General features: G+C 37.2%; 6 protein-coding genes across 6 annotated transcripts; 4 read left to right on the top strand and 2 right to left on the bottom strand.

Annotated features, from left to right (window-relative positions):
- Window positions 1–612: 612 nt before the first annotated feature.
- Window positions 613–11,705, top strand: MONOS_8431 (uncharacterized protein; the record flags this gene model as incomplete). The annotated part of the gene is made up of 13 exons (XM_067878842.1): window positions 613–619; window positions 697–903; window positions 977–1,081; window positions 1,168–1,299; window positions 1,458–1,589; window positions 1,683–1,817; window positions 2,146–2,367; window positions 2,664–2,792; window positions 3,374–3,505; window positions 3,692–3,895; window positions 4,244–9,619; window positions 9,743–10,000; window positions 10,163–11,705. The coding sequence occupies 13 exons, from the start codon at window positions 613–615 to the stop codon at window positions 11,236–11,238; spliced, it is 8,115 nt and encodes a 2,704-aa protein (XP_067720536.1). The 3' UTR covers window positions 11,239–11,705.
- Window positions 11,706–11,921: 216 nt separating this feature from the next.
- On the bottom strand, window positions 11,922–13,761 carry MONOS_18211 (uncharacterized protein). The gene is made up of 3 exons (XM_067871209.1): window positions 13,527–13,761; window positions 12,971–13,464; window positions 11,922–12,904 (listed from the first exon to the last, which is right to left on the bottom strand). Exons 1-3 carry the CDS (start codon window positions 13,576–13,578, stop codon window positions 12,146–12,148), a joined length of 1,305 nt encoding a protein of 434 aa, XP_067720535.1. The 5' UTR covers window positions 13,579–13,761; the 3' UTR covers window positions 11,922–12,145.
- A 521-nt stretch (window positions 13,762–14,282) lies between these two features.
- Window positions 14,283–15,045, top strand: MONOS_8432 (uncharacterized protein; the record flags this gene model as incomplete). Its single annotated transcript, XM_067878843.1, has 3 exons — window positions 14,283–14,427; window positions 14,520–14,586; window positions 14,898–15,045. 3 exons carry the CDS (start codon window positions 14,283–14,285, stop codon window positions 15,043–15,045), a joined length of 360 nt encoding a protein of 119 aa, XP_067720534.1.
- Window positions 15,046–16,131: 1,086 nt separating this feature from the next.
- On the bottom strand, window positions 16,132–17,925 carry MONOS_18210 (uncharacterized protein). The gene is made up of 4 exons (XM_067871208.1): window positions 17,814–17,925; window positions 17,639–17,751; window positions 17,073–17,575; window positions 16,132–17,003 (listed from the first exon to the last, which is right to left on the bottom strand). Exons 2-4 carry the CDS (start codon window positions 17,706–17,708, stop codon window positions 16,236–16,238), a joined length of 1,341 nt encoding a protein of 446 aa, XP_067720533.1. The 5' UTR covers window positions 17,709–17,751; window positions 17,814–17,925; the 3' UTR covers window positions 16,132–16,235.
- A 1,173-nt stretch (window positions 17,926–19,098) lies between these two features.
- Window positions 19,099–19,441, top strand: MONOS_18209 (uncharacterized protein; the record flags this gene model as incomplete). Its single annotated transcript, XM_067871206.1, has 2 exons — window positions 19,099–19,119; window positions 19,256–19,441. The coding sequence occupies 2 exons, from the start codon at window positions 19,099–19,101 to the stop codon at window positions 19,439–19,441; spliced, it is 207 nt and encodes a 68-aa protein (XP_067720532.1).
- A 736-nt stretch (window positions 19,442–20,177) lies between these two features.
- Window positions 20,178–22,595, top strand: MONOS_8433 (uncharacterized protein; the record flags this gene model as incomplete). Its single annotated transcript, XM_067878844.1, has 1 exon — window positions 20,178–22,595. The coding sequence occupies exon 1, from the start codon at window positions 20,196–20,198 to the stop codon at window positions 22,593–22,595; it is 2,400 nt and encodes a 799-aa protein (XP_067720531.1). The 5' UTR covers window positions 20,178–20,195.
- Window positions 22,596–22,665: the final 70 nt, after the last annotated feature.

Raw genomic sequence — 22,665 nt, 5'->3', positions numbered from 1 at the left:
GATTTCAGAATTATTGTTTAGAAAGCCAATGTCTGAGATGAGTTAACGAAAAATTATCAGTTATTGGAGTTCATTCACTTCAATAATTAATTTTTTTATTTTAAAAAGGGTAATAAAAAATGTCAACCGACACTTTTGATTGGAAAAAAGAAATTTCGATCTTGAAAATAATAATTCATGCTTTTTCAATAATTTGAGAATTAAGACCAAGATTTTTAAGTTCGATAAATGGAAATATTTCTTTTTCAAAGTTTTCAGTGAACAAGTTTTTTTCACCCAGGAAACAGATGAAACAAGTTTGAATGTTTATTATCAGTTGTTCAAAAAAACTGCTCCAATTTGTCATTTTTTATCTCGTTGATTGGCTGAAGTTATATCTTACAGTTTGTTCAAAGACTTCTCTGTATGTTTTCATTTGAGAAATAATTTTTATTTATTCACAAATAAAATAAAATTTGTTTTAAACTTTAAAATGAATTACATATTCAATCAGTTTTTATATTCCAATTCATGGAAAATTTTATGAAATGAAACAATTTTTTGAAAACTGTAATTTACATAAAATGGCAACGGATCATTTCAAATAGATTTTGTTTAATAAATAATAAATCGATGGACAGTGTGAATAATTCTTTAATTCCAATCTAAACCATTTATTTTTTTGCTTGAATTTTTTAAAATTTAATTTTTTATTAGCCATTTCCGAAGTGTCATCGATGTTCACGTTTTCTTCATCCATTTATGCTGGGATGAATTCTGAATCAATTCAAGAACTTGTTCAAGAGGGAACAAAAATTCCAGATGCGCCGAAATTGGCTGTTGCATATTTGAAAAGATTCATGATTGCCGATGTTAAAGTCGCAAAAGTTGCCGTAGATCTTATCTGGCGATTTTCTGACACAGGTTCGTAAAATCGCTATAATTATTATCAAATTATACGAAATTTATAAATGATTCAACTATTTTTAACTAATAGAAGGGCAACGGCATCAAATCGTATCAAATGGAGGGATGAAGACATTGATGAAAACAATAAGAAAGTATCATAAAAGTGATGCAGAAATGACTCAAAAATGCTTTCGTGCGTTAAGCGCATTAATTGTTGATGGCCTGATTATTTTTTATTTGGATGTATTTATTTTGCATTTATTTTTTTCAAATGTTTAGATCAAAACAAAGATTTATTTGCTTCTCGTTCTGGAATAGAACTCATAAAAGACAGTCTAATGATATTTATGGAAGTTGACAATGTTATTATGAACATTTTGTTCTTGATCATTAAAATCCTCTCAAAGCATAGTTTGCATTTGAACAAAAATTTGAAGATTGAAGCTAATTTTAAATTTTCTTTTATGCGTTTTCTATTATTTCCAAATATTCGCCCTTTCGACCTCGAAATGTAATGTTTCTGTTGGATGTCTATTTATTTTTTAATTATATTTGCAAAACAATCACAGAACGTTCTTTGCAACGAATGATTGATCAAAATCTATGTGAGAGCGTTTTAGGGGTATTCGACTTTGTCTTTGGAAGAAACGAAGAAATTATGATTGGTCTGATGAATGTTATAGAAGTCTTAGCAGCAACTGGTATGACCAGCTAATTTCAATTCGAAGCTCAATTTAGTCAAAAACGGCAAACGAAATGAACTGGCTTAAATAAATTAATAATTTTTTGAACAGAAAACGGAGCTGCGCGCTTGTGTGAATGCGGAGGAGTTCGTGTTTGTGTTGACAGCATTGTCATTTCTCTCAGACGTCAAAACACAAAAGCTGTGCTGAGCAGCATAAAGGCACTTCGATCGTTTTGCGGATGGGGTGTGAAGAGACGAGCGAAGGAAGAAGAAAAAGAAGAAGAAGAAGAAAAGGAGAGAGGAAGAGGAAGGGTTGAGGAAGAAAAGGATAAAGAAAAAGATAAAGAAAGTTAAATGGCAAAGCAGAATTAAAAGTTCTGTGATGCGTTTTTGAAGAAAACAATTGTTTTTGCAGGATAATTACTACATAAATTTTGTTTTATTGTTGAAATGCTTGAATTCCACGAGCCTTTTGATTTTCCCATTTAAACTCGATTTATTCTTTCAATGCTTTGTAATTACAACCACAACCTGAATATCCTCTTTATTTATTTTTTATTCTCTCTTCGCAGTCTCACTCCATCAGCAGGTCAAAGCAATGGGCGGAATCCAATCACTCATCAACACACTCAGAACATTCACAAAACAGCCTTTGCCAAGTCAGTCTGCAAGCCACACAGACTTGTTGTTGAAGCAGACAGACACGCAGACACAGACACAGGAAAAGGAGGGCTCAGAACAGAGAGAGGCATTGATCACCCTAAATGCACTTGCTGCGCTATTGCATTTTGCTGGTTTGTTTTTCTATCTATCGATCTTTTTTTTTCCTCATGTTTTTTGTTTTCATTTGTTTCTTGTTCAAACCATTGCAATCAACTTCATCTTCTTCTCCGTCATTATCTTCACATTCTCAATCACATTTCCTTTCATTTCCGTTCCTTTTTATGAATCCATCCCTCAAATCAAATCAAATAAAATCAAAACAAAACAAAACAAATCAAAACAAATCAATTCAATTCAATCACTCACTCACTCACTCACTTACTCACTCATTCATTCATTCATTAAACCATCCCTAATTTTTCAACAGCGCCATACAAGCGCCTTCTGCATGAAGATGGCATGGAGCGTATTTTGAGTGATGTTTTGAGGCAGCACGTGAAAGTGATGAGCATCGTTCACTCAGTCTGCGCCATCTACGCACTGATGGCTGACGATGGTATGAATATTCTCTCTCTCTCTCTCTCTCTCTCTCTCTCTCTCTCTCTCTCTCTCTCTCTCTCTCTCTCTCTCTCTTTCTTTCTTTCTTTCTTTCTTTCTTTCTTTCTTTCTTTCTTTCTTTCTCTTTCTCTTTCTCTTTCTCTTTCTCTTTCTCTTTCTCTTTCTCTTTCTCTTTCTCTTTCTCTTTCTCTTTCTCTTTCTCTTTCTTTCTCTTTCTCTCTCTTTCTCTCATTTTCTCTTTCTTTCTTTCTTTCTTTCTTTCTTTCTTTCTTTATTCCTCTCTGTGTGAGAGTCTATGAATGGAATATGCTTATTAATTGAATGATTTTTGTGTTTGGCGAATGATTGGAGAAAATGAAAGGAGGATGAGCAATTGAATGAATTGTTAAGTGCTGCTATATTTGTTGGGCACTGTGGAATAAGAAACATTTTATTTTTCCAAAACTTTTTCTTTTTGCTCTTTTTTTTCTGAAGTTTCTCTGTTTTCTATTTGAATTGTCTTATTCATTCAAATTCCTATTTTTTTTCCCTGTCTTTAATGAATGCCAATACAATTCAATATACATTTTTATTTATTAGCTTTAATTGCCACAGAAATTGTGTCTCTCCATCCGATGAACCTTCTTCTCTCTTCTTTCAGTTCATTCGCCTCTATTTCTGCTCCCTTCTCTCGCATCATCACTGGCCTGCTGGCTTTTCTCTCTAAAAATCGTATGGAGAATCTCTCTGATTTATTTATTTGTATTACCTTCTTAATATTTCTATTGAATATTTCTTTTTCTTTTTCTTTTTTTTCTCTTTTTCTTTCTTTTTTCTTCGCTTTGTTATTTTATCATTTGAAATGACATTGTTCATTTCAATGATATACCCCCTCACTCCTTCCTTCCCTTTCTTCAGCGGTTGGCTGCGAAGACATGATTGAATGCGGCTTCATTCCACATCTCTTATCTTTGCTGTCTTTCTCATTCACTTCACAACATTCTTCTTCATCTTCCTCTTCCTCTTCCTCTTCCACTTCCAATGCGTCTAACCCACTTTCTTCTGCATTCATCGAACTTGCTCTCAACATTTCTTCCATTTTTGTGTTTTTGGCTCAAAATCGTATGCTTTAATAATATTTGGGCTTCATTAACTTTTGGACATTTTGATAAAGACCTCATTTTATATTGCTTTGCGTTTAAGACATTTAATAGTAATATAAATGTCTATTTTTAAAATGACATGATTCATCTTATTCAATGGCGTTTATTCAAATTAATTGATTCTTTTCTCTTTCCACAAATGTTTATCCTCTTTATCATATTTCCCATCTTTTCCCTATTCATCCTTTTCTTTCCTTCCTTCTTTCCTTCCTTCTTTCCTTCTTTCCTTCTTTCCTTCTTTCCTTCTTTCCTTCTTTCCTTCTTTCCTTCTTTCCTTCTTTCCTTCCTTCCTTTCTTCTTTTATTAGAAAAACTTCTCCAGCAAGCCCACCAATACCCCATCATCTCCACTTTTCTCACCATTTCGCGTGTTCTCCTCGAAAGCGAACGAAGCAGAGCAGCCGAAGAGAAAAGAAGAAGCGAAGAAGAAAAGCGGTTTGGAAGAGAAAGATTCAGCGAGAATGACATAAGCGCAGAACAGGAAAGCCGAAGAAGGCAGGAGATGCAGAGTGCAAAGGGAAGAAGAGCGAAGACGGTGTTTGAGATGATGAGCGAGACAACAAGAAGAGGGAAACAAACAAATTCTGGCTTTTCTTGTTCTTCAGATGCAGATGATGTTTGTGATCCTTCATCATCATCATCATCATCTTCTTCTTCTTCTTCTTCCTCTTCTTCTTCTGTTATATCAATTCTGGAGAACATCACAGCCATTTGCGTTCTGCTCTCGAACGAAGATGGCATTTTGGATGCTGAAATTGCGACGGCATATCACAAAAGAAGCGAAGAGGAAGAGAATTGCGAAGAAAAGAAAGGGAAAATCATAGAAGATTCAGTGAAATGCGCAGATGATGAGGCCGAGGAAGATGGAAACAATGAAAAAGATGAGTGTTTGGATGTTGATGAGGAGGAAGAGGAAGAAGAAGACGAAGAGATGATTTTGTCAATGCAACGAGGAAAAGAAAGGGAGATAAACAGAACTCAACAGAAGCAGAAGACTATTTCATCAGAAACGAACACTTCATCCTCTTCTTCCTCTTCCTCACCTTCCTCTTTCTCTTCTCCTCTTTCCCCTTATTTGTACCGTCTTCTTCCTTCTTCCCCTTCAAAAGAAGGAGAACATCTTGTCAGCATTTTGAGGTTTGGAATGGAAGCCAACAGTGACGTGGTTGTTGAGCGTGCTTCGTCTGTCTTAAGCAAACTGGCATTGGGATGGACAAAGAGACACAGCGAAGGAGAGAAAGAGAAAGAGAAAGAAGGAAATAATGAAGGATTAGAGATGATCGCAGGATGTGCGAATTCATCTTCAGCATCTTCTTGTTCTTCTTGCTCTTGCTCAAATTCTTTCTCTTCCTCTTCTTCCTCCAAAGATGCCAACAACTTTTCGCTTGCTCGTCTTTCATCGACTTGCCTTGTCGTTCTGAGCGATGCTGCGTTGCAGTTCAAGTCAACACCTTCTGTTGCTGCGATGATTGCAACAGCCATCTGCAATCTGTCATTGTCAGATGAGTTGGACAAAGAAGAAGAGAATGGAGAAGAAGAAGGAAAAGAGAAAGAAGAGGAAGAAGAGAAGGAAGAGAAGGAAGGAACAGAGAAGAATCCAACAGTGATTGCATCAGAAGTGATGATTGCAATTGCAGATGAAGTGGCAATTTGGCGAGAAAACGCGAAGAAGGAAGAAAAGAAGGAAAAACCAAGAAAGTTGACAGAAGAAGAGGCAGAAAAAAATGAAGAAAGTGAAGAGAAATTGGAGGAGTCGATGATGATGCAGCTGAAAGACGCGCAAACAGAGCCGATTCCGATCACACCCACACGACAGATCAAACAGCAGTTTTCATCATCAACATCAACAACATCATCAACCGAACAATCTCTTTCTCCTTCTTCTCCATCATCTTCAACCCCTTCAGCACTCGCAACCACCACGCTCAAGTTCAGTGCAGCTGAAGACACCCGTCTGCGTGCGTGGGGAGCGTTGTTCAATCTCTCTGCAAAGCCAACTGTGGCAGCTGCACTTGCAGCGAATGCGGTTGGGGTGAATCTTTTGGGGAAGGAGCTGGGGGAGTCGTGCCATGGACCAACAACAAGAACATCGCTTTTGGTGGGTGTGGCAGCGAATGTGGCAGCAGCGATGGAGATGAAGGAGAAGAGGAGGAAGGAAAGAGAGGCAAAGAGAGAAGAAGGAGAAGGAGAAGGAGAAGAGATTGAGGATGTTAATGATGATGAATCTGAAGAAGAAATGCGTGCAAGTCAAGCTGCAATGAAAGAAGCGGTGATGCTTGTGGGGTCATTGACTGAAACGCTGTCATTTTTCCTGAAGCTGGGCACAGTTTACAATCAATATGAAGCCAAGTCCTCTTCATTAACAGCAACAGATGAAGACAGCACACAAAATTCTGCTTCGACAGCTGCTCGTTCTGCGCCTTCTTATTGGACACAGATTGTGAAGACGAGCTGCCAGGCACTGATGTGTCTGCTGCTCTGCGCTTGTTCATACAGCGAGAGGATGCAACAGCAGAAGATGAGGAGAAAATTGAAGATCGAGGAAAGAGAAGAAGAAGAAGAAGAAGAGGAGGAGGAGATGGATGGAGGAGAATTTGATGAAGAGGATGAAGAATTTGAGCTCGAACACAAACGCAAGCACAAGCAGAAGCATTTGAAGGAAGGAGAGGAAGAGGAAGACGAGGAATCAGACGAATGGGGTGTGATTGACGAAGCGATTCGACATCATTCGACAGAAGTGCTGCTGGCAGTGTGTGAAAGAGGGATGGAGAGATTGAGGAAGGAAAGGAAAGAGAGAGAAGCGAAACAGAAGAAAGCGAAGGACGAGGAAGAAGAGAAGCAGATGAAGATGCTGCGAAAACAGAAATATTCAAACAAGCACAAGGAAACAGAATGTGAGCAAGAAGGAGAAGATGAAGGAGATGAAGGAGAAGAAGGAGAAGAAGGAGAAGAAGAATGTGAGAGTCATGAGCAGAATGAAGAAGACGAAGACAGCGAAATGGAAGAATGGAAGGAGACGCGCCGAATTGAAGTGATTGACCATTTAAATGTTGAGAAAGTTACATCATCTTCATCAGCAGCGGATTCAGCTTCATCCTCACAAAACACATTGGATGAGTCAGAGGCACAAACAACCTCGTTGTTCACTGTCGACAACGAGTGTGTGTTGTATGCGCTGAAATCGATCCTCGTTTTGAGTGAGAGAGATGTTGTCACGCAGCACATTGCATTGGTGGGCACTCCATCTTCCATCACTTCTTTCACCTCCTCCTTTTCCTCCTCCTCATCATCATATTCTTCTTCTTCTTCTTCTTCTTCTGATCTCCTTTCAGATGTAATTCATCACAGGCGTCTGCACATGCGACTGCACGGTGTGCAGATTGTGCAGCTGCTTCTGGACGAGCTGTGTGCCATGATGGAATGGGACGACGGACAGTTCGACGAGAAAGTGCGAGACGCGAAGAGGAAGCTTGTGGAAGAGAAGAAGGCAGAACTGGCAGAACAGACATCAGCAGAGAAGAACTGGGAGAGGACGAGGCAGAAGGAGATGAAGGAGATGAAAGAGAGAGAAGAAGCAGAGAAGAAGATGAAGCGTTCTCCTTCATCGGCTTCGCTGAAGAGTGCATCGGGTGTTTCTTTGACAGCATCATCGATTATGATGTGTGATGCGCCCATGCCGTTTTCGGAGAGCAAAGGAAACTGGACTCATTCGTCGCATTCCACGTTTATCGCAAGTGCGCTTGCCTCTCCTTCAGCCAGTTCTTCCTCCTCTTCTTCGTATTCTTATCTTCCAGTCACTCCGCTTTCTCCGCTCTCTCCACTTACGCCCACAGCCTCTGCATTCACCACTGACACATGTGCATTCGCTGCCACAACATCCACTGGGATGGCTAAGCCGATGGCGTGCTCCTCTCCTGTTCCGTCTCAGCTGTTCCCTCGGCAGCCACGCCGGCTGGGCAGACTGCCGTCTTCGCTGCACGAAGAGCTGGCAGCAGCAGTGCTGCATCTGCTTCTGGTGCTATCGTCGCCTTCGTCTTCCACAGCAAGCGATGTGAGCCGATCTCGTGTTGTGCAGAGTGTTTTGAATGTGGCAGAGAAAAGAGGCGCAAGAAGAGTTGAATCGTGTGGAGCAGGGCGGGGGAGATGGTGGAACAGAAGTGTTGTGTGGGAAGAAGAAGAAGATACAGAAGAAGCAGAAGAAGGAGACGAGGAAGCAAAACAATTAAATTCGGGGGATGACAAAAAACCCAAGGAGCAAGATGAGAAAATGGCATTTAAGACTGCTTTGCCAACCCAACGACCGATCAAGCGCATTGACATGACAGAGCTGATTTTGAGGGTTATCTGGCGGTGTGTGAGTGGGGGGGATGGGATTGTGAAGGTGATTGCGCTGGATGGTGTGCGTGTTGTGAGTGAGCTGCTGGAAAGAGTGAGATGGAGCCTGAAAGAGAAGGAGATGGAGTTTCGAGAGAGAAGAAGGCGATGGAGGAGGAGAGAGAGAAGGAGGGAAGAGAAGGAAGAAGAGGAAGAGGATGAGGGAAAGTTGTATTACGAAGCATCGATCCAACAAGAGGAGAACGAGAAGTTCAATGCAGAATGGGGAGCAGACATGGGAGTGATGAAGCTTGCATGTGGGGTGTGTGCAATGGTGAGTGTGAATTCGCATTCGCACCGGAGATTTGCAGACTGCTTTGGAGTTCCTCTGCTTATTGACTGTGGGCGAGATGTGTTGGGGAGCTGGGGCAATGAATATCTGGTGAATGAGAGATTGAAAAAGAGGGGGAGATACATGGAGCAGCTGAGGAGAATGAAGATCGAAAGGGCAGAGAAGGAGAGGATGAAAGCGAAGAAGGCGATTGGAGAGAAGAGTGGCAAAGGAACTCTTGGCAACACTTTGCGCTCGACGAAAAGTCAAAAGACGGGCTTGAATAAAACTGAAGGAGGAGGAGGAGAAAAACTGGGTTCGACTTTGAGGTCAAATGCTTCGACAAGATCAAACAAAATGAATGAACAGTTGAAAGAAATTTGCCACGAGGGAAAGGAAAAAGAAAGTGAAGATATTGAGAGAAAGCAAGGCACATCAACAGCAGATTTTGTGATGGGATTTGGGGCTGAGGACTACAAAGAGAAGGACGAATACAACCTGACAGATGCAGAATTCGATGCTGCCGACTTTGGCCTGGTGGAGCTGACAAACGAGGCGCATGCCACATGCCCGCCTCCATCAGCAATGAGCTCAGCATCAGCCGATCAGCAGCACGGCATCTCTTCAGGCTGCACGGACACGCCAGCAGCTGACCATGCCCCGTCTCCAGTTCTTGTTGATTCTCTCTTTCGGCGTGCGCCTCTTCCGCGCGATTCAGAGTGCCTCTATTTCATCTGCTCTGCGCTGTGGAATTTGGGCTCGAGCGATCGGTGCCTGGAGGAGATGGGGAGCGAAGGCGGAGTGGACTTTTTGCTGGACATTTTGGAGGATGAGCACTCGGAGACTGAAGAAAAGATGAGAGGAAGGAGAGAAATGAGTGAGCAGAGGGAGATGATGGGCGGAATGAGAGGAGAAGGAGAAGAAGAGGAAGACCAACAAGGAATGGGTTTGGAGGGGGCGAATGAGTCAACAGACATGATGGGGCAGAAGAATGTTATCAAGACAACGCTTGGTGCTTTGTCTTGCTTGGCATTCAAAGGTTTGCTATTCTTCTTTATGAAACATTAACATTTTGCACTTATTTTATTTGAAAATTTTTATCATATGATTGAATTGAAATACATCTGTTTCATGAATTTTAACATTCTGCGTATTGTTTCAGAAGGCTTTGACACTCCCATTCTCTGTCGAGGCGCGAAAATCCTTCTGCGCCCGATTGTTGTGCACAAAGGCAACGTTGCCATTGAGCAGAACTGCTGCTGTTTGGTGTGGAATCTTGCAACACAGGACTTCAACAGAGATGTGATTGGAGCAGCAGGGGGAGTGCGGCTGCTGACAGACATCATCGACGCTTCGATGCAGCAGGAGCCAGCTTTGATTGAGAAGGCGGTTGGAGCATTGCTCAACTTGTGCTCAACAAGTGTGATCATTTTGGAGTTGAACCGTTAGATTCTTTATTGTCTTTCTCTTTCTCTCTTTTTCTCACTCTTTGCGATTTATATTTGCAAATATCTTTTTTTTTTATTTTTGATATTTATAAAATATTTATTTATTTATTTATTTATTCTTCATTAACAAACAGACAAAAATGCAAAGTTTGCGCACATCAACCGGACATGCGATGTTCTTCTCCGCTGCCTGGAATTGTACTCTTCGCTCAGAACAGAGCTGATGAAGGAGCAAGACGAAGCTGAGCAGAGAAGAGCAATGAAAGAGGCGAAGCGACAACGCCGCGAGCAGAAGGAACTCAAAGGCAAAAATGAGGGAAGAGAGGAAGGGGAAGGCGAAGAAGAAGATGATGATGAGGATGAGGGGGAAGAAGAAGATGAAGAAGATGAAGATGATGATGAGGAAGAAGAAGATGTTGCATCATCAGTATTCCCTGGGCTGAGTGTTGGATACTGCGATTTTCTTATTCTTCGGTGCTTGGATACTTTGTGTCTTCTTGTCAAATTGCGCAACAACGAAAATGACATTGCAATCTGCAATGGACTTCTGACGTTGCTTTCTCTTTTGACTCAGTTCTCTCAGACTCCTTCTCCTCCTCCGTTTTCATCTTCTTCAGCTTCAACTTCAACTTCATCATCATCCTCTTCATCCTCTTTAGCAGGATCAGCTGCTGATTCTGCTCACTCGCAGACGCTCATTCCGCCTTCGCCCACTTCGTCTGCGGAAGTTGTGCTTCGAAGTGCCACAGTGCTGTGCATCATCATGCAAGACCTGAAGAAATATCGGCTGTGGGTCATCCAGTCAGACGGGATTGGAGCGCTCAAAGATGCCATGAAGCAATACAAGAGAAGAGAGAAGCTGAGAGAAAGAGGTGGAAGTGGAAGTGGAAGTGGGGCAGGGGAGGGAGGCGGTGAGGGAGAAAAGCGCGCGAAGCGGGAGAAAGGAAGAGCGAAAGAAAAAGAGATGGAGCAGAAGGCAATCACGATGATTCAGAAGTGCTTGGAGATGCTTACGCCTGTTGAGCCGGGGATTGCCAGTTCTTCGTATTCCATCACGTCAACATCTTCGTATGAAGCGTCACACCCAGCTGCAAAGACAAAGGCAAAGGCAAAGGCTGCTTCAAACTCCTTTTCTCCTTCTCTTTTCTCTTCGTCCAAGAACAAGCCAGCTCCGTCTTCTCCAATCCGCATTAAAGTAATTTCTCGTTAATGTGATTGATACACAGTTGAGTCATGTATTTTGATTTTTATGAAATTTTATGTATCAGGTGAAAGGAAAATATGAGTGATTTTGGTTTTACAACATGAAATGGAAGGGTATTTGTTGATTGGCGATAATTTGAAAATAAAGTCAATATTCCTTCAGTGTTTTTGTAAAGATCCTCTTCTATTTCTTTGACTTTGTATGTTTCATTCAGCCTTCAATCACATTTTATGTGATGTGTCATTGGATAATTATGAAAAGTCAAACATTTATCACAATTGCTGCATAATTATTCAAAGTTAAAAAGAAAGAAAGAAAGAAAGAGAGAGAGAGAGAGATGAAGTTGTGCTTTTTGTGCTCTTAGCTTTTCCCACATCATTATTATATTCTTTTTCTTGTTTGGTTTATTTGCACTGCATAAAACTGCAAAACAAATTTCAGAATGAAAAATCAAATATTTAATGCTTTTGCAACAGCTTTTGAACCTTTTTCTGAAAATCTTTTTGATGCTTCATATTAGACCTGACTCATTTTTTATCATTTTTATAATATTTCCAATCAAAAAGCAGACTTTAAAAACCATCAAAAACAAATATTTTTCAAAACAAATGAAAAGTCCATTCATTTTCATGATTTCAATCAATTCTTCATTGGAGTTGAAAGCGAGTGACCATCTACCTTGACTCCCCTTTGCGAAACTGGGTTTATTTCAAATTGAATTTGTTGAAAAGCTTCAAAATTAGGAAATGCTGCAAAAATCATCAAAATTCTTTCGAATCACAAAAATCCAGGCTATTCTGAAATATAAAGTCAAAATTTCCGAAATGAAAAAAACCACATTTATTCTTCTTCATTCACTTTTCATTTATGATGAATATCAAAAACATGAACAAAATTGAAGCGAACATTTGATTCACAAATAAACAAAGCATTCAGCCAATTCAAATGTGTAAAAAACTCGTTTGCGCCAGTCGCCTAACAGAACATAAAAACCTTCCATTAAATCTTCGAATCCTTCTTCTTCAAACTTATCAAACAATTTTCTTTTCAAACTTCTTAATTTTGTCATTTTTTTCCCGTTTTCCTTCTTGTTCTTCAATCTTTCGCTAAGATCCTTGGCAATCATCATGCAGCCTTTCATTTGTGTGAAATTGACATTTGATTTGCTTGCCTCCTCCAAAGCAGCATCAATAACCCCTCCATTCAGAAATGCATCGATATGCAATGTTCTGTTTTCGGCCAATGATTCAAAAATATAAAAGCATTGCATTTGAATGTTTCTGTAATTATCCCTTGAAATTCTTAGAAGCGTCGAAATGCATCTGAAAAGTCCAACAAATTCTTCATTCCACAATTTGCATTTTCTGAAGAAAGAGTTCAATGATCCGAGCCACCTCATTAAAGTTGCCATCTCTTTCATTTCCTTTCCATTCGTTTTCCCTTCTCTTCTCTTCAAATCCACTTGCTTCACCAGCCTTTCCAATTCTTTTGTTGCTTCTCTCGCTAGACACAGTTCATTTGCCACAGCTTTTTCTGAGCCTCTATCTTGGCAAAATCTGTTTATCAAAAAATCCCAAGCAGACTGATACGCAAGTTGAGTGAGGTTTTGGTGCTCTTGGTGATATCTGATGACTTCCATAAGCTCGTTCAGATACAGTTTTCGTTCGATAAACTAATTTGAAATAAGAAAATCATTAAAAATCAATTATATAAAAAATAAAAACAGGAATGTTCAGACAAAATATTCGCCAATGCAACTCAAAGCCAGCAAATCCATTTCCACTTCCTTTTGAATTTCCTCGATTTCTTCTTTCTTCGATGCAAAATTCAGAAGACAGGGCACACAAATTGAAAGCAATTTCGAATCGAACCAGTAATTTAGCAAAAGATTGCATTCGCAAAGATCAATCAAAATCTTTTCGTTCTTTTTATCTTTATTCTCACTTTCTTCAATAATCATCTTCTCAAATCTATCATTCAACGAAGATTTTTCAAAGCCAAAAATCCATGCACATTTCATCACCTTGCAATATCCAATATGCTTCAGCAGCAAAATTGCATTCTCCATTGACATTTTCTTTTCTTCAATCATTTTGGATATTTTGTTGAATATTTCAACTTCAAAAATAGAACAAAATTCATCATCATTCATTCTATCAGCTATTTCATTCGCTTCTCCGATTTTCTTTCTCTGTTCACTTTTATTGCAACGCTCCAGTTCAGAAAACAATTCTTAAAAAAAATAAACAAAAAATGTAATCTCCAGTAATTCAAATGCAACAACAAAGACAAACCATTAAATCTTTCAGTAACACTCGTTGTCTGCATTTTTGTAACACATTGCATTCAGAATACAACGCAGTTTTGGCGTTCACATTGAATTCGAATATCATTGGACAGAAGAAATAGATGAAAAAAAAAGCTCAAAAGAGTCATTAAAATATGTGCTTTTACTGTTTTTTCTTTTGTTGACATTTTGGCTGAGGATTATGAAAAGAAACAACGCTTTTTCAATTTTTCTTTATTTGTAATGGATACAATGATCGAAAGAGATAATTTGGACTGGCATTACAACAGGCTGAATGAGAAATTGGTGAGTGAATATTTTCTGTAGGATATGCGATTTTATTTTGTGTGGTGGAACGAAACAGAGAAGACGGGAAATTGATGATGGAATTGGGCGAGATGATTTTTATGAAAAACATATTTGGATGGAATACAGCAATTTCTGAATAGATAAAAGAAAGTATATTGATGTTTGTATTTTTTGAATGGTTCTGGTTCATTTTAAAGATGCTTCCCTCTGTGGTCTTCTCAGAGCCCAAGAATCTGATAAAATATATAAATGGTCATTCCTTTGCTTTTCTGAGGAGATCATAAGAAGAGAGCTATGCCGAGAGACAATAAGAAGATGGGAATTACAAATTTTTTGTATTCAATCGGGAGAGGGGATGAAAACAAAATCGATTTTAAAGCATTTGGATGGGAGCGAAAAGGATTGACAACAATTGGATAACATTTGGAAAGAAAAATGCAGAAATATTTTTTTGATGAGAAAAATAGATGAAAACATTGAAAGCAGGATATTTATTGAAAAAAAGGATGATGGAGAAAGGAGCACAAGGAAACAATGGAAAAGGAGTCTGGCAGCATTTGTGATTGGACAATCCTCTGCATTTGCAATAGGGAGAGCAGGTGTGAACTTTTAAGGGAATTTTCATTATCAATGCAAAACTAATTATTATTATTTTATTATTTTTTAATCTTTTTTCCATTACAACCAACAGCATTTTTTCTGTTGAGCGTCATTCCCGGGGACAATCCATTTCTAGTTCCATCAATGTGGATCACTTTGTTTTTTCTCCTTCTCCTTCAATTTCTTCATTAACAAAATTTTTTCAATTTGGCAGATGGAAAGAACACCTTCTTCGTATTTGAGAATATGTTGTTTGGACAGCCATCAAATTCTCATGTTGCAACATGGAATGGATCTGCTTTCTCTTGTTTCAAATTATTATGAAATTCGAATCCATCCAATGTTTCTTCATTTCCTTCAGATGAATCTTGTTGGCCTTTACTGCTTATTCGCCCTCAAATAGTCTCATCAAACTCATTTTCTTTCATTTTTCATTTCAATTCTCTTTCTTCTTTCGTTATTTCTTCAGCTCTGATGCTGCAAGAACTTTGTTTGCGAAAGCAGTCATTGCGTTGAACTCTTATCATTCAGCATTTGCTTCTTCTTCATCTTCTTCTTCATTTCTTCTCTTCTCATCATCATCATCTTCTTCTTCTTCTTCTTCTTCTGCATTTTGAATGTTTATAAAAACAGAAGTATTGGAGAACGGACGGGAAAAAACAAAGGAAGACTTTTCCATTGAATACATCAACCGTTAGCCTCAATGCTATGGATTCATTTCTTTCGTCTTTTCAATTCATTCTCAAAAACCAAAAATAAAAGGTTTTATTTTTTCATGAATGCATTGCTTTTGTATTGGGCTTGAGAAAAAAGCGGATTTGGCAGAATGAATTTTTGGAACATTTCATGAATTGAAGAAAAATGGAGAAGAAAAGAACAATTTTGAACAGAGATTGAGAGAGATCTGCCAAGGAAACGGAATAACAGTGAAAAATGATTGATGAATGAAGAAATATTTATTTATGTGGCAACAAAGCAGCTGAAGAGGATATATAATTGGAGCAGAACTTTTGGATGATTTTGTTAGAAAAGAATGTGAATGAGATATCTTCTCTTTCTCCGTCAATAAGAAAAAGCAGATGAAAACTGAATGAAAAAAGAAAAAGGAAGAGAAAGAAGGAAAACTTGATTGAGATTGTGAAGATTGATATTTTTGAGTGAAATGAATGAAACGAGTATCCTTATTCAAGAAGAAGAGATAAAAGGAATGAAGAGAAAAGCGAAGGAAGACAAATTGAAAAGAAAGAAAAAGAACAAAGAGATATGAAAAACTAAACAAAAATGAGAAGAATGTGAAGAGCAATAAATTCTGATTGACTTGTTCTGTCATTCACATCCTGAATTGGAGCATTGGATCAGCTTCTTTTTCAGCCATGTTTGCTGTTATTTATGGAACTCATGAAGTTGACATCTGCATTCTTCAACAATCATTTCTATATTGATACTCTTGTTTTCTTCTCAAGAATTTTCACATCGCATTTCGCCTCTCACTTCTCGAATTCATTGAGACTGCGATGAGAAAGAGAAAAATTGGAGTTATCCAGAGGCTTCAAGAGGAAATAACTGAACAATTGAATTTATACGAAAAAATGAATCTGTTTGAAGAAGATGGAAGACTGATATTCATTCGATGAAGATTTTTGATGGTGATAAAAAATAATGGATTTTTTTGATTTTTCTTTTTTATTGAAAGAGGGAATAAAAACAATCAAAAAAATTCTTCAATTAATTTTTTTGTTATTTTGCGAAATGACACAAAATGAAAAATACAGTTTTTGAGTCATTAAATGAAATGCGTCTTATTTCCTCAGATATACACAAAATAATCAGAAATATTCAAAGATAATTTGAAGTCATAACGAAATTTGAGGTTTAAAAAATCGAATATTTTATGAAAGCAAATGATGGCATCTTCGTATCCTTCTTCTTCCAGCTTTTCAAAAACCTTCCTTTTCGTTGCCTTTCTTTCCTCTTCTTCCATTTCTTCTTTCTTCTTTTCTTTCAATGGTCTTGAAACTCTCATTAAGAATTGCAATCCATAAAACGCAATTTTGTCATTCAGTGTTGGTTGTTGTATCTCCTCCAAAAGTGCATCAATGGCTCCACCTTTCAGCAAGTAATCAACTTTTACTGCTCCGTTATCGGCTGCTGAAATAAGCGGAGATATGCAAATTCCGCTTATTTCTTTGTAATTATCCTTTGATACTCGAAATATCTGAACAACGTATCTGATAATCCCAACAAATTCTTCATTCCACAATTTGCATTTTCTGAAGAAAGAGTTCAATGATCCGAGCCACCTCATTAAAGTTGCCATCTCTTTCATTTCCTTTCCATTCGTTTTCCCTTCTCTTCTCTTCAAATCCACTTGCTTCACCAGCCTTTCCAATTCTCTTCTTGTATCCCTTGCAAAATGCAGCTCGTTCACAATAACTTCTTCCAAACTGTTATTTGGCAACCTGTTCATCAAAAACTGCCAAGCTGATTGATATGCAAGACGAGTCAGATTGTGATGTTCCTGATGATGTTCTATGATTTCTTTGATTTCATTCAAATACAGTTTTCGTTCGATAAACTAATTTGAAATAAGAAAATCATTAAAAATCAATTTTTTTAAAAATAAAAACACAAAAAGTTATCAAGCCATGAAATAATCAATATAGTTTAAAGTCAGCAAAGCCATTTCCACTTCTTTTTGAGCTTCCTTGTTTTCCTCTCTGCTCGATGAAGCTTTCAGAAGACAAGGCACAAATATTGAAAGTAATTCTGAAGGGAAGTCATAACTAAGAGCTACATAGCATTCACAAAGTCCAACAAGAAGATTTTCGTTCTTTTCTTCTTTTTTCTCATTTTCGTCAGCAATCATCTTATCAATTCTTCTTTTCAACAAAGATTCTTTTGTGTACATAATCCATATATTTTTCATCACTTTGCAATATCCAACATGCTTCAATAACAAAATTGCATTTTCCATTGAAAGTTTCTTTTCTTCAATCATTTTGTTCATTTTGTTCATTTTGTCGAACAACTCAGTAATAAAAATGTACCGCAAATTTGAAAAATCCATTTCGAATAAGAGTTCGTTCATTTCTTCGATTATCAGTTTCTGCTCGTTTTCTGAACAACGATCCAGTTCAAAAAACAATTCTTCCAAAATTATGTTAATGCATCAATTAAAATGCTTTTAAACGACAATTGAAATTCACAAACTATTAAACTTATCTGTGCATGACAGCTCCTGCGTATAATCATTGGATTTGTCTTTATTGCATATTTCCATTCTGTCTATTTTTGGCAAAGATCAAATTTCCGCAAAAATTCAACTGAAAAACAAAAAACAAAAACAACATTGATGATTGTTGACAAAACAAAGATAAAGTCAAACTCAATTAATTTGTTCAGGTAAAAAATCTCTGTTAAAAAAGAAATCACAAAGAAGCCAACTGAATTGGCAGTATATTGCCAAATATGAAAGAATTTTATTTCTTTTTGATCGTACCAACAATAATTCATTTTATGAAAAGAATGGGGTTACGAATGATATTATGAACATATTGTGAATATTCCCGAATGTTCGATGTTGAATATTAAAAATAATTTCCATTTCAACATTCCTAGCAACATGAAGAAGAAGAGAAAAGACTTTGAAAAGAACTATGCAAAGAGGAAACAAAAAAGAAACCGTTTGATGATTAATCGTGCGTGTGCTTCATTCACCTCCAAATTAAAATGCAAGCATTAGTATTTCAATTTTGACGCTCACGTTTTGTGTCATCTGGAAGCACTCCTTGATAGAAATGATTTTTTCTGTTATGTCAGAATGTTTGCTTGTTTCCATAAAAATCTCAATTTTAATATATTGAGCATAGTTATAAGATATTAGGATTCTTTTATTATTAGTCGTTTCTTGAGTTGGTAATTCGAGCTGAAGGAAAATTGATTGAGGGAATCAAGCTTTCGTTAATCCACATTTTTTTGAAGCTCGGAAACATGATAACTGAATGCGTTAGGTGCAGAATCGAGACAACATTGGGCTGCATCGTTGATCGGGCAATGAAAGAGCTTTCATTCCAAAAGGCTTTGAGGTTGAGCGAAGATGAAAGAATTCGAGATGGAGAAGGAAGATTATAGCAATCTCGAAATCAAATTGCAACTGAATTTTTGAGTTCATTTCAACATATTAATCGTTCAATGGTGTTACAGCTTGTTGCGTATTTATCTGTGAAGATGCTTGTTACGTTTTTTGGAAAATTATTATTTTTGGTTGTTATGTTAACAGTTGTTGATTCTCCAATATCAGCATGGAGTTCGAGGCAAAACTTGAAGCAACACGAACGATATCAAAATGAATCTGCCAAGACAGAACAGACTGCAATTGAAGTGTTTGATCAAATTGAGGTGTGTTATCCAAATAAAGTCATATTTTGATATTTGATTTTTTTTAAAAAAAATATTAATGAAAAAGAAAGAAAGAAAGAAAGAAATCATAAAAAATATAAAAAATTACTCATCCTTTTTGGACAATTATAATTTCATATTTTCGCTTTTGTTTTTTCTTTCTATTTCTCTTTCGGTGTATCATTGCTATTCTTTTAACTTTTTTTAAAAAAAAACAAACAGCTGTGAAGAGATTATCAAAGGCAAGAAACTTCAATTTGAGAGGCGAGAAGATGAGCTTATTTGAAAAAGAGGTATTGTCTCATTTATAAATGCATTTTTTTTTTCATCTTTTATTTCTTTTTCCGCTTTCTTTCTCTTCTTTTTCTATTTTTTGATTTGTTTTCAAACTGTTATGAAACTTCACTCAAAAACTGTTTCTTCTTGCAGCTTCTCATCAATTCCATCCACAACAATCTTCAGTCGCTTGCGAATGCACTCGCACTCATCGTGCTTGTCGGCCATTGCTTCTGGCAGCATCTGCTGTTGAATGTTCCTTCCTCTTTTCCTTTAAACAAAAATCGTAATCGCTCAGATCAATTGGTACCAGTTCACTTGAATTATGCCGTTGTCTGAAAGGATTGAAGAGATTTTGTCGATGACAGGAAAGACATTAATTGGATGAAGCAAACAAAGAAGAGAAAGAAGGAGGAGGATGAAGAGAAAAGAGAGAATGAAGAGAAACCAAATGAAGTTGTGAAGTTAATTATGAAGGAACGTGGCAGACAAAAGCAGAAGGAAGAAATAATGAATAGGATTTCTGAGAACCAAGAGAAGGAAGTGGAGGATGTCAATAAAACATCATGAAAGGAGGAATTCGATGAAGCAGAGCGGAAGCATAAGGAATTAGAAGAAATGGAAGAAAAGGAAAGAAAAGGAATAGGAAAAATTACACATGGAATTTTATTGAAGAAAATAAAGAGGAAAAGCGATGAAAGAGGGCAATGTTTGATAATCCCTTTTGCAGATGTTCTGACGCTCCAGACTCTTTTTGTTGGGGTTGCTGATCCACAATTCTCGAATGGATATTGAGTGATACTGCTTCCATTGAAGAAAGCATCATTTCTCATTTCATTTATGGCAGCATATCAACTAAAGAGAAACCATATTCAATTTTTGCCTTTTATGTAAAAAATATGGAAAAGAAAAAGAGAAAAAAATATCATTTTTATTTTAAGAAAATAATGCTGATTTATTTATTCAGAAAATGATCATGCGCATGACAGATCGATAATTGCATTTTGCACATTGAAACCTCAAATTCCTCTTGAGAAAAAAAATAATTTCTTAACATTTGTATAATGGGTGCCCAAAAAATTTTTCAACAAGAATGATTCCTCGCATTGAACGATCAAAAGACGATAAAACGCAAGATGAAAAAGTTTTGTTTTCGCAAAAGGAACTGTTGCAAATACTGAATGAATTTTTCAAGGGATGCAACAAATCTGAGAAATTCAAAAATCTTGTCCTTATCTTTGGAAGAAGTCAGGTTGGAAAAAGCACCTTAATAAACAGGCTAAGAGGAATGGAAATGGAAGAAGATGATGATGGAAAACTTGTTGTTAAAACAAGTTTGGAGAAAACAGCAGCAATGGGAAAGGGAATAACATCAGAAACTGTTTTACCAGAGGCATACAAACTGAATGATGAAATAACCTTGCTCGACACACGTGGATTCTTAGGGGAAGAATTAGATGTTGATAAAGATGTGCTCAGTTCGTTGATCTTGCAGTTCTATCACAAATACGCGAAAAAAGTGATGATTGTTTATATAACAGAATTTGAAAATTACAGCAATTTGACAAAGGCACATGCTGATATGGAAATACTGAACAAGAAATGCAGAAACAAGGAAATACCAATTTTGTTCCTCGCAAACAAATGCCAAGAAAAAAGGATAATTAAAATGAAAGATCGTTTGCAAGCGAAAGAGGAATCCGGTTCGTATGATGGAAGAGCAGATGCAGAAGGAATAATAAAAGAAGCTCAAGGTAAGTTAATTGAGAATATTGAAAAACTCAAAAATGCCACAATAATAAAAATTGTCAAACGATTTTCTGAGGTGTCAACAAGCATGACACTTGAACAAATTATTGAAACACTTTTGCGCAAAGAAAAAGGAGCGACGGGAAAGGAAGCAGAAGAAGTTAGAATTGGCTTGAAAGAAATGCAAATCATCTATCTGTGGGACAAGGCAATTGATGAAGGCAGACTGCTTTATTATGATCCAACATTAGCTTGCTCCATTGAACGAATTATTGAAAAGATTGAGGATTTGAATAATTACAGGGATCCTTGCGATGTGAATCTTGAATTTAACTCGGACTATTATAACTCGTTTATTGATTCAATCACGACAATGGCAAATAAGTATTATTGGCTGGTATCAGCAATGAGAGGAAGACGAAGAATTCCAAATTTTCTGAAAGACGTTGCAAATACATGTGAGATGCTTGCAAGTGAAACAAGCAAATTATACAATAGCATTAACAGAGATGTGCAAAAAATTGATGAAGCGATGGACGGAATGACTTATAAGCCTATCGAATCATTAAAGATCGAAATCGAACGTTGCCGTGCCGCTGCTCAAGTGTATGAGGACGAAATGTGCAAATACCAAGAGATGATCAGCGAACTTGACAGAGATGATCCTGTGAGATTCGACACTATTGAATTCTTCAAAAATGAAGGCTACTCGTCAAATACGGTTGTAATTAAACAGCAAATTGATGTTCCGAATGCCACTGCCAAGTTTATTCCTGGAAATGAATACACATACAACGATGAGAAGCACAAACTGTGCATCAAAGATGGAGTAATACAAGGAACATTTCATGCACCAAGAACATGGAGATATATAGGGAATATTGCATACGCATTAGCAGGATTGGGTGTGCCGATGAGGTTTGCGAATAAGACGAGTGAGTGCAAAGGAATAATAGAGCTATCTGCACCAATGAGAGATATTCCATCAAATGCTCAGAAAATTAAGGAATACAGGATCATCATGAAAAAGTTTGAAAGGGACAAAAGCGAAAAAACGAGGACTGTTATTTCGCGTTACGAAGAATTGATTAGCAGAATGAGTGGAAATGTTGAAATAGATAGTGAAAAACGCAAAAAGAAGAAAGAAAGAAACGAGAAGGAGAATATATGTGGAAAGTTGAAAATTATGAAAGAATACTGGAGTTTACAGAAAGCAAAGTTGAGTGATTGCTTGGAATTTTGCGAAGAATGCGACAAGATGTGGGGGAAATATGCCGAAATAATTGTGAAATTGTATCGCTTTGCACAAATGTTTATTCCTAAGGAGTATATCAATGAAGTGAAAAGAGAAAAGGCAGAAGAAACAAATTTTGACAATGAAGCTTCTTCTTCAACAACTCCATCATCATCTGCAACACCTTCCACTCACAGTGCATTTGAGAGCAGACGAGCAATGGCAGAATCTTCAAAGTCTTTGAGCGAATCAAAAATGTACCAAAAAGAACAAGATTTGCCTGATTTATTGCAGCCCAATGATGAATACAAGATCATTGCGCGTTTTGCTATTGCAATGGAAGCTATGGAAGATATTCCGAAATTACGAAAAAAAATTAATTTGAAGCTAAATGAAAAATATAATCCAGATCATGTGTCAGAAGCCGTGGAAGAAATTCTTGTCATTTGGTTACAAGTGTTTGAATGCAAAGGGTATTTGGAAGAGTTCATTGAATGCTCATTGAAATAAGAAAGAAAAGAAAATGAATAAAAGCAAACGTTGACTTTTTTTAATCTGTCATCAAAAGAAAGAAAGAAAG

This window comes from Monocercomonoides exilis (assembly GCF_001643675.1).
Source record: "Monocercomonoides exilis strain PA203 chromosome Unknown scaffold53-602328, whole genome shotgun sequence".
Taxonomy (NCBI): domain Eukaryota; phylum Preaxostyla; order Oxymonadida; family Polymastigidae; genus Monocercomonoides; species Monocercomonoides exilis.
This window is presented reverse-complemented; position numbering and strand designations above follow the sequence as displayed.

Excerpts from the sequence above, each read along its gene's own strand:
- MONOS_18210 (XM_067871208.1), bottom strand. The coding sequence starts at position 17,708 with ATGGAAATATGCAATAAAGACAAATCCAATGATTATACGCAGGAGCTG. Across the intron at positions 17,576-17,638 it reads ATGCACAGATAAGTTTAATA|AATTGTTTTTTGAACTGGAT; the intron begins GTTTGTGAATTT and ends TAATTTTGGAAG. Across the intron at positions 17,004-17,072 it reads ACTATATTGATTATTTCATG|TTTATCGAACGAAAACTGTA; the intron begins GCTTGATAACTT and ends ATTTCAAATTAG.
- MONOS_18211 (XM_067871209.1), bottom strand. The coding sequence starts at position 13,578 with ATGCAATGTGTTACAAAAATGCAGACAACGAGTGTTACTGAAAGATTT. Across the intron at positions 13,465-13,526 it reads TGTTACTGAAAGATTTAATG|AATTGTTTTCTGAACTGGAG; the intron begins GTTTGTCTTTGT and ends ATTTTTTTTAAG. Across the intron at positions 12,905-12,970 it reads GTTGCATTGGCGAATATTTT|TTTATCGAACGAAAACTGTA; the intron begins GTCTGAACATTC and ends ATTTCAAATTAG.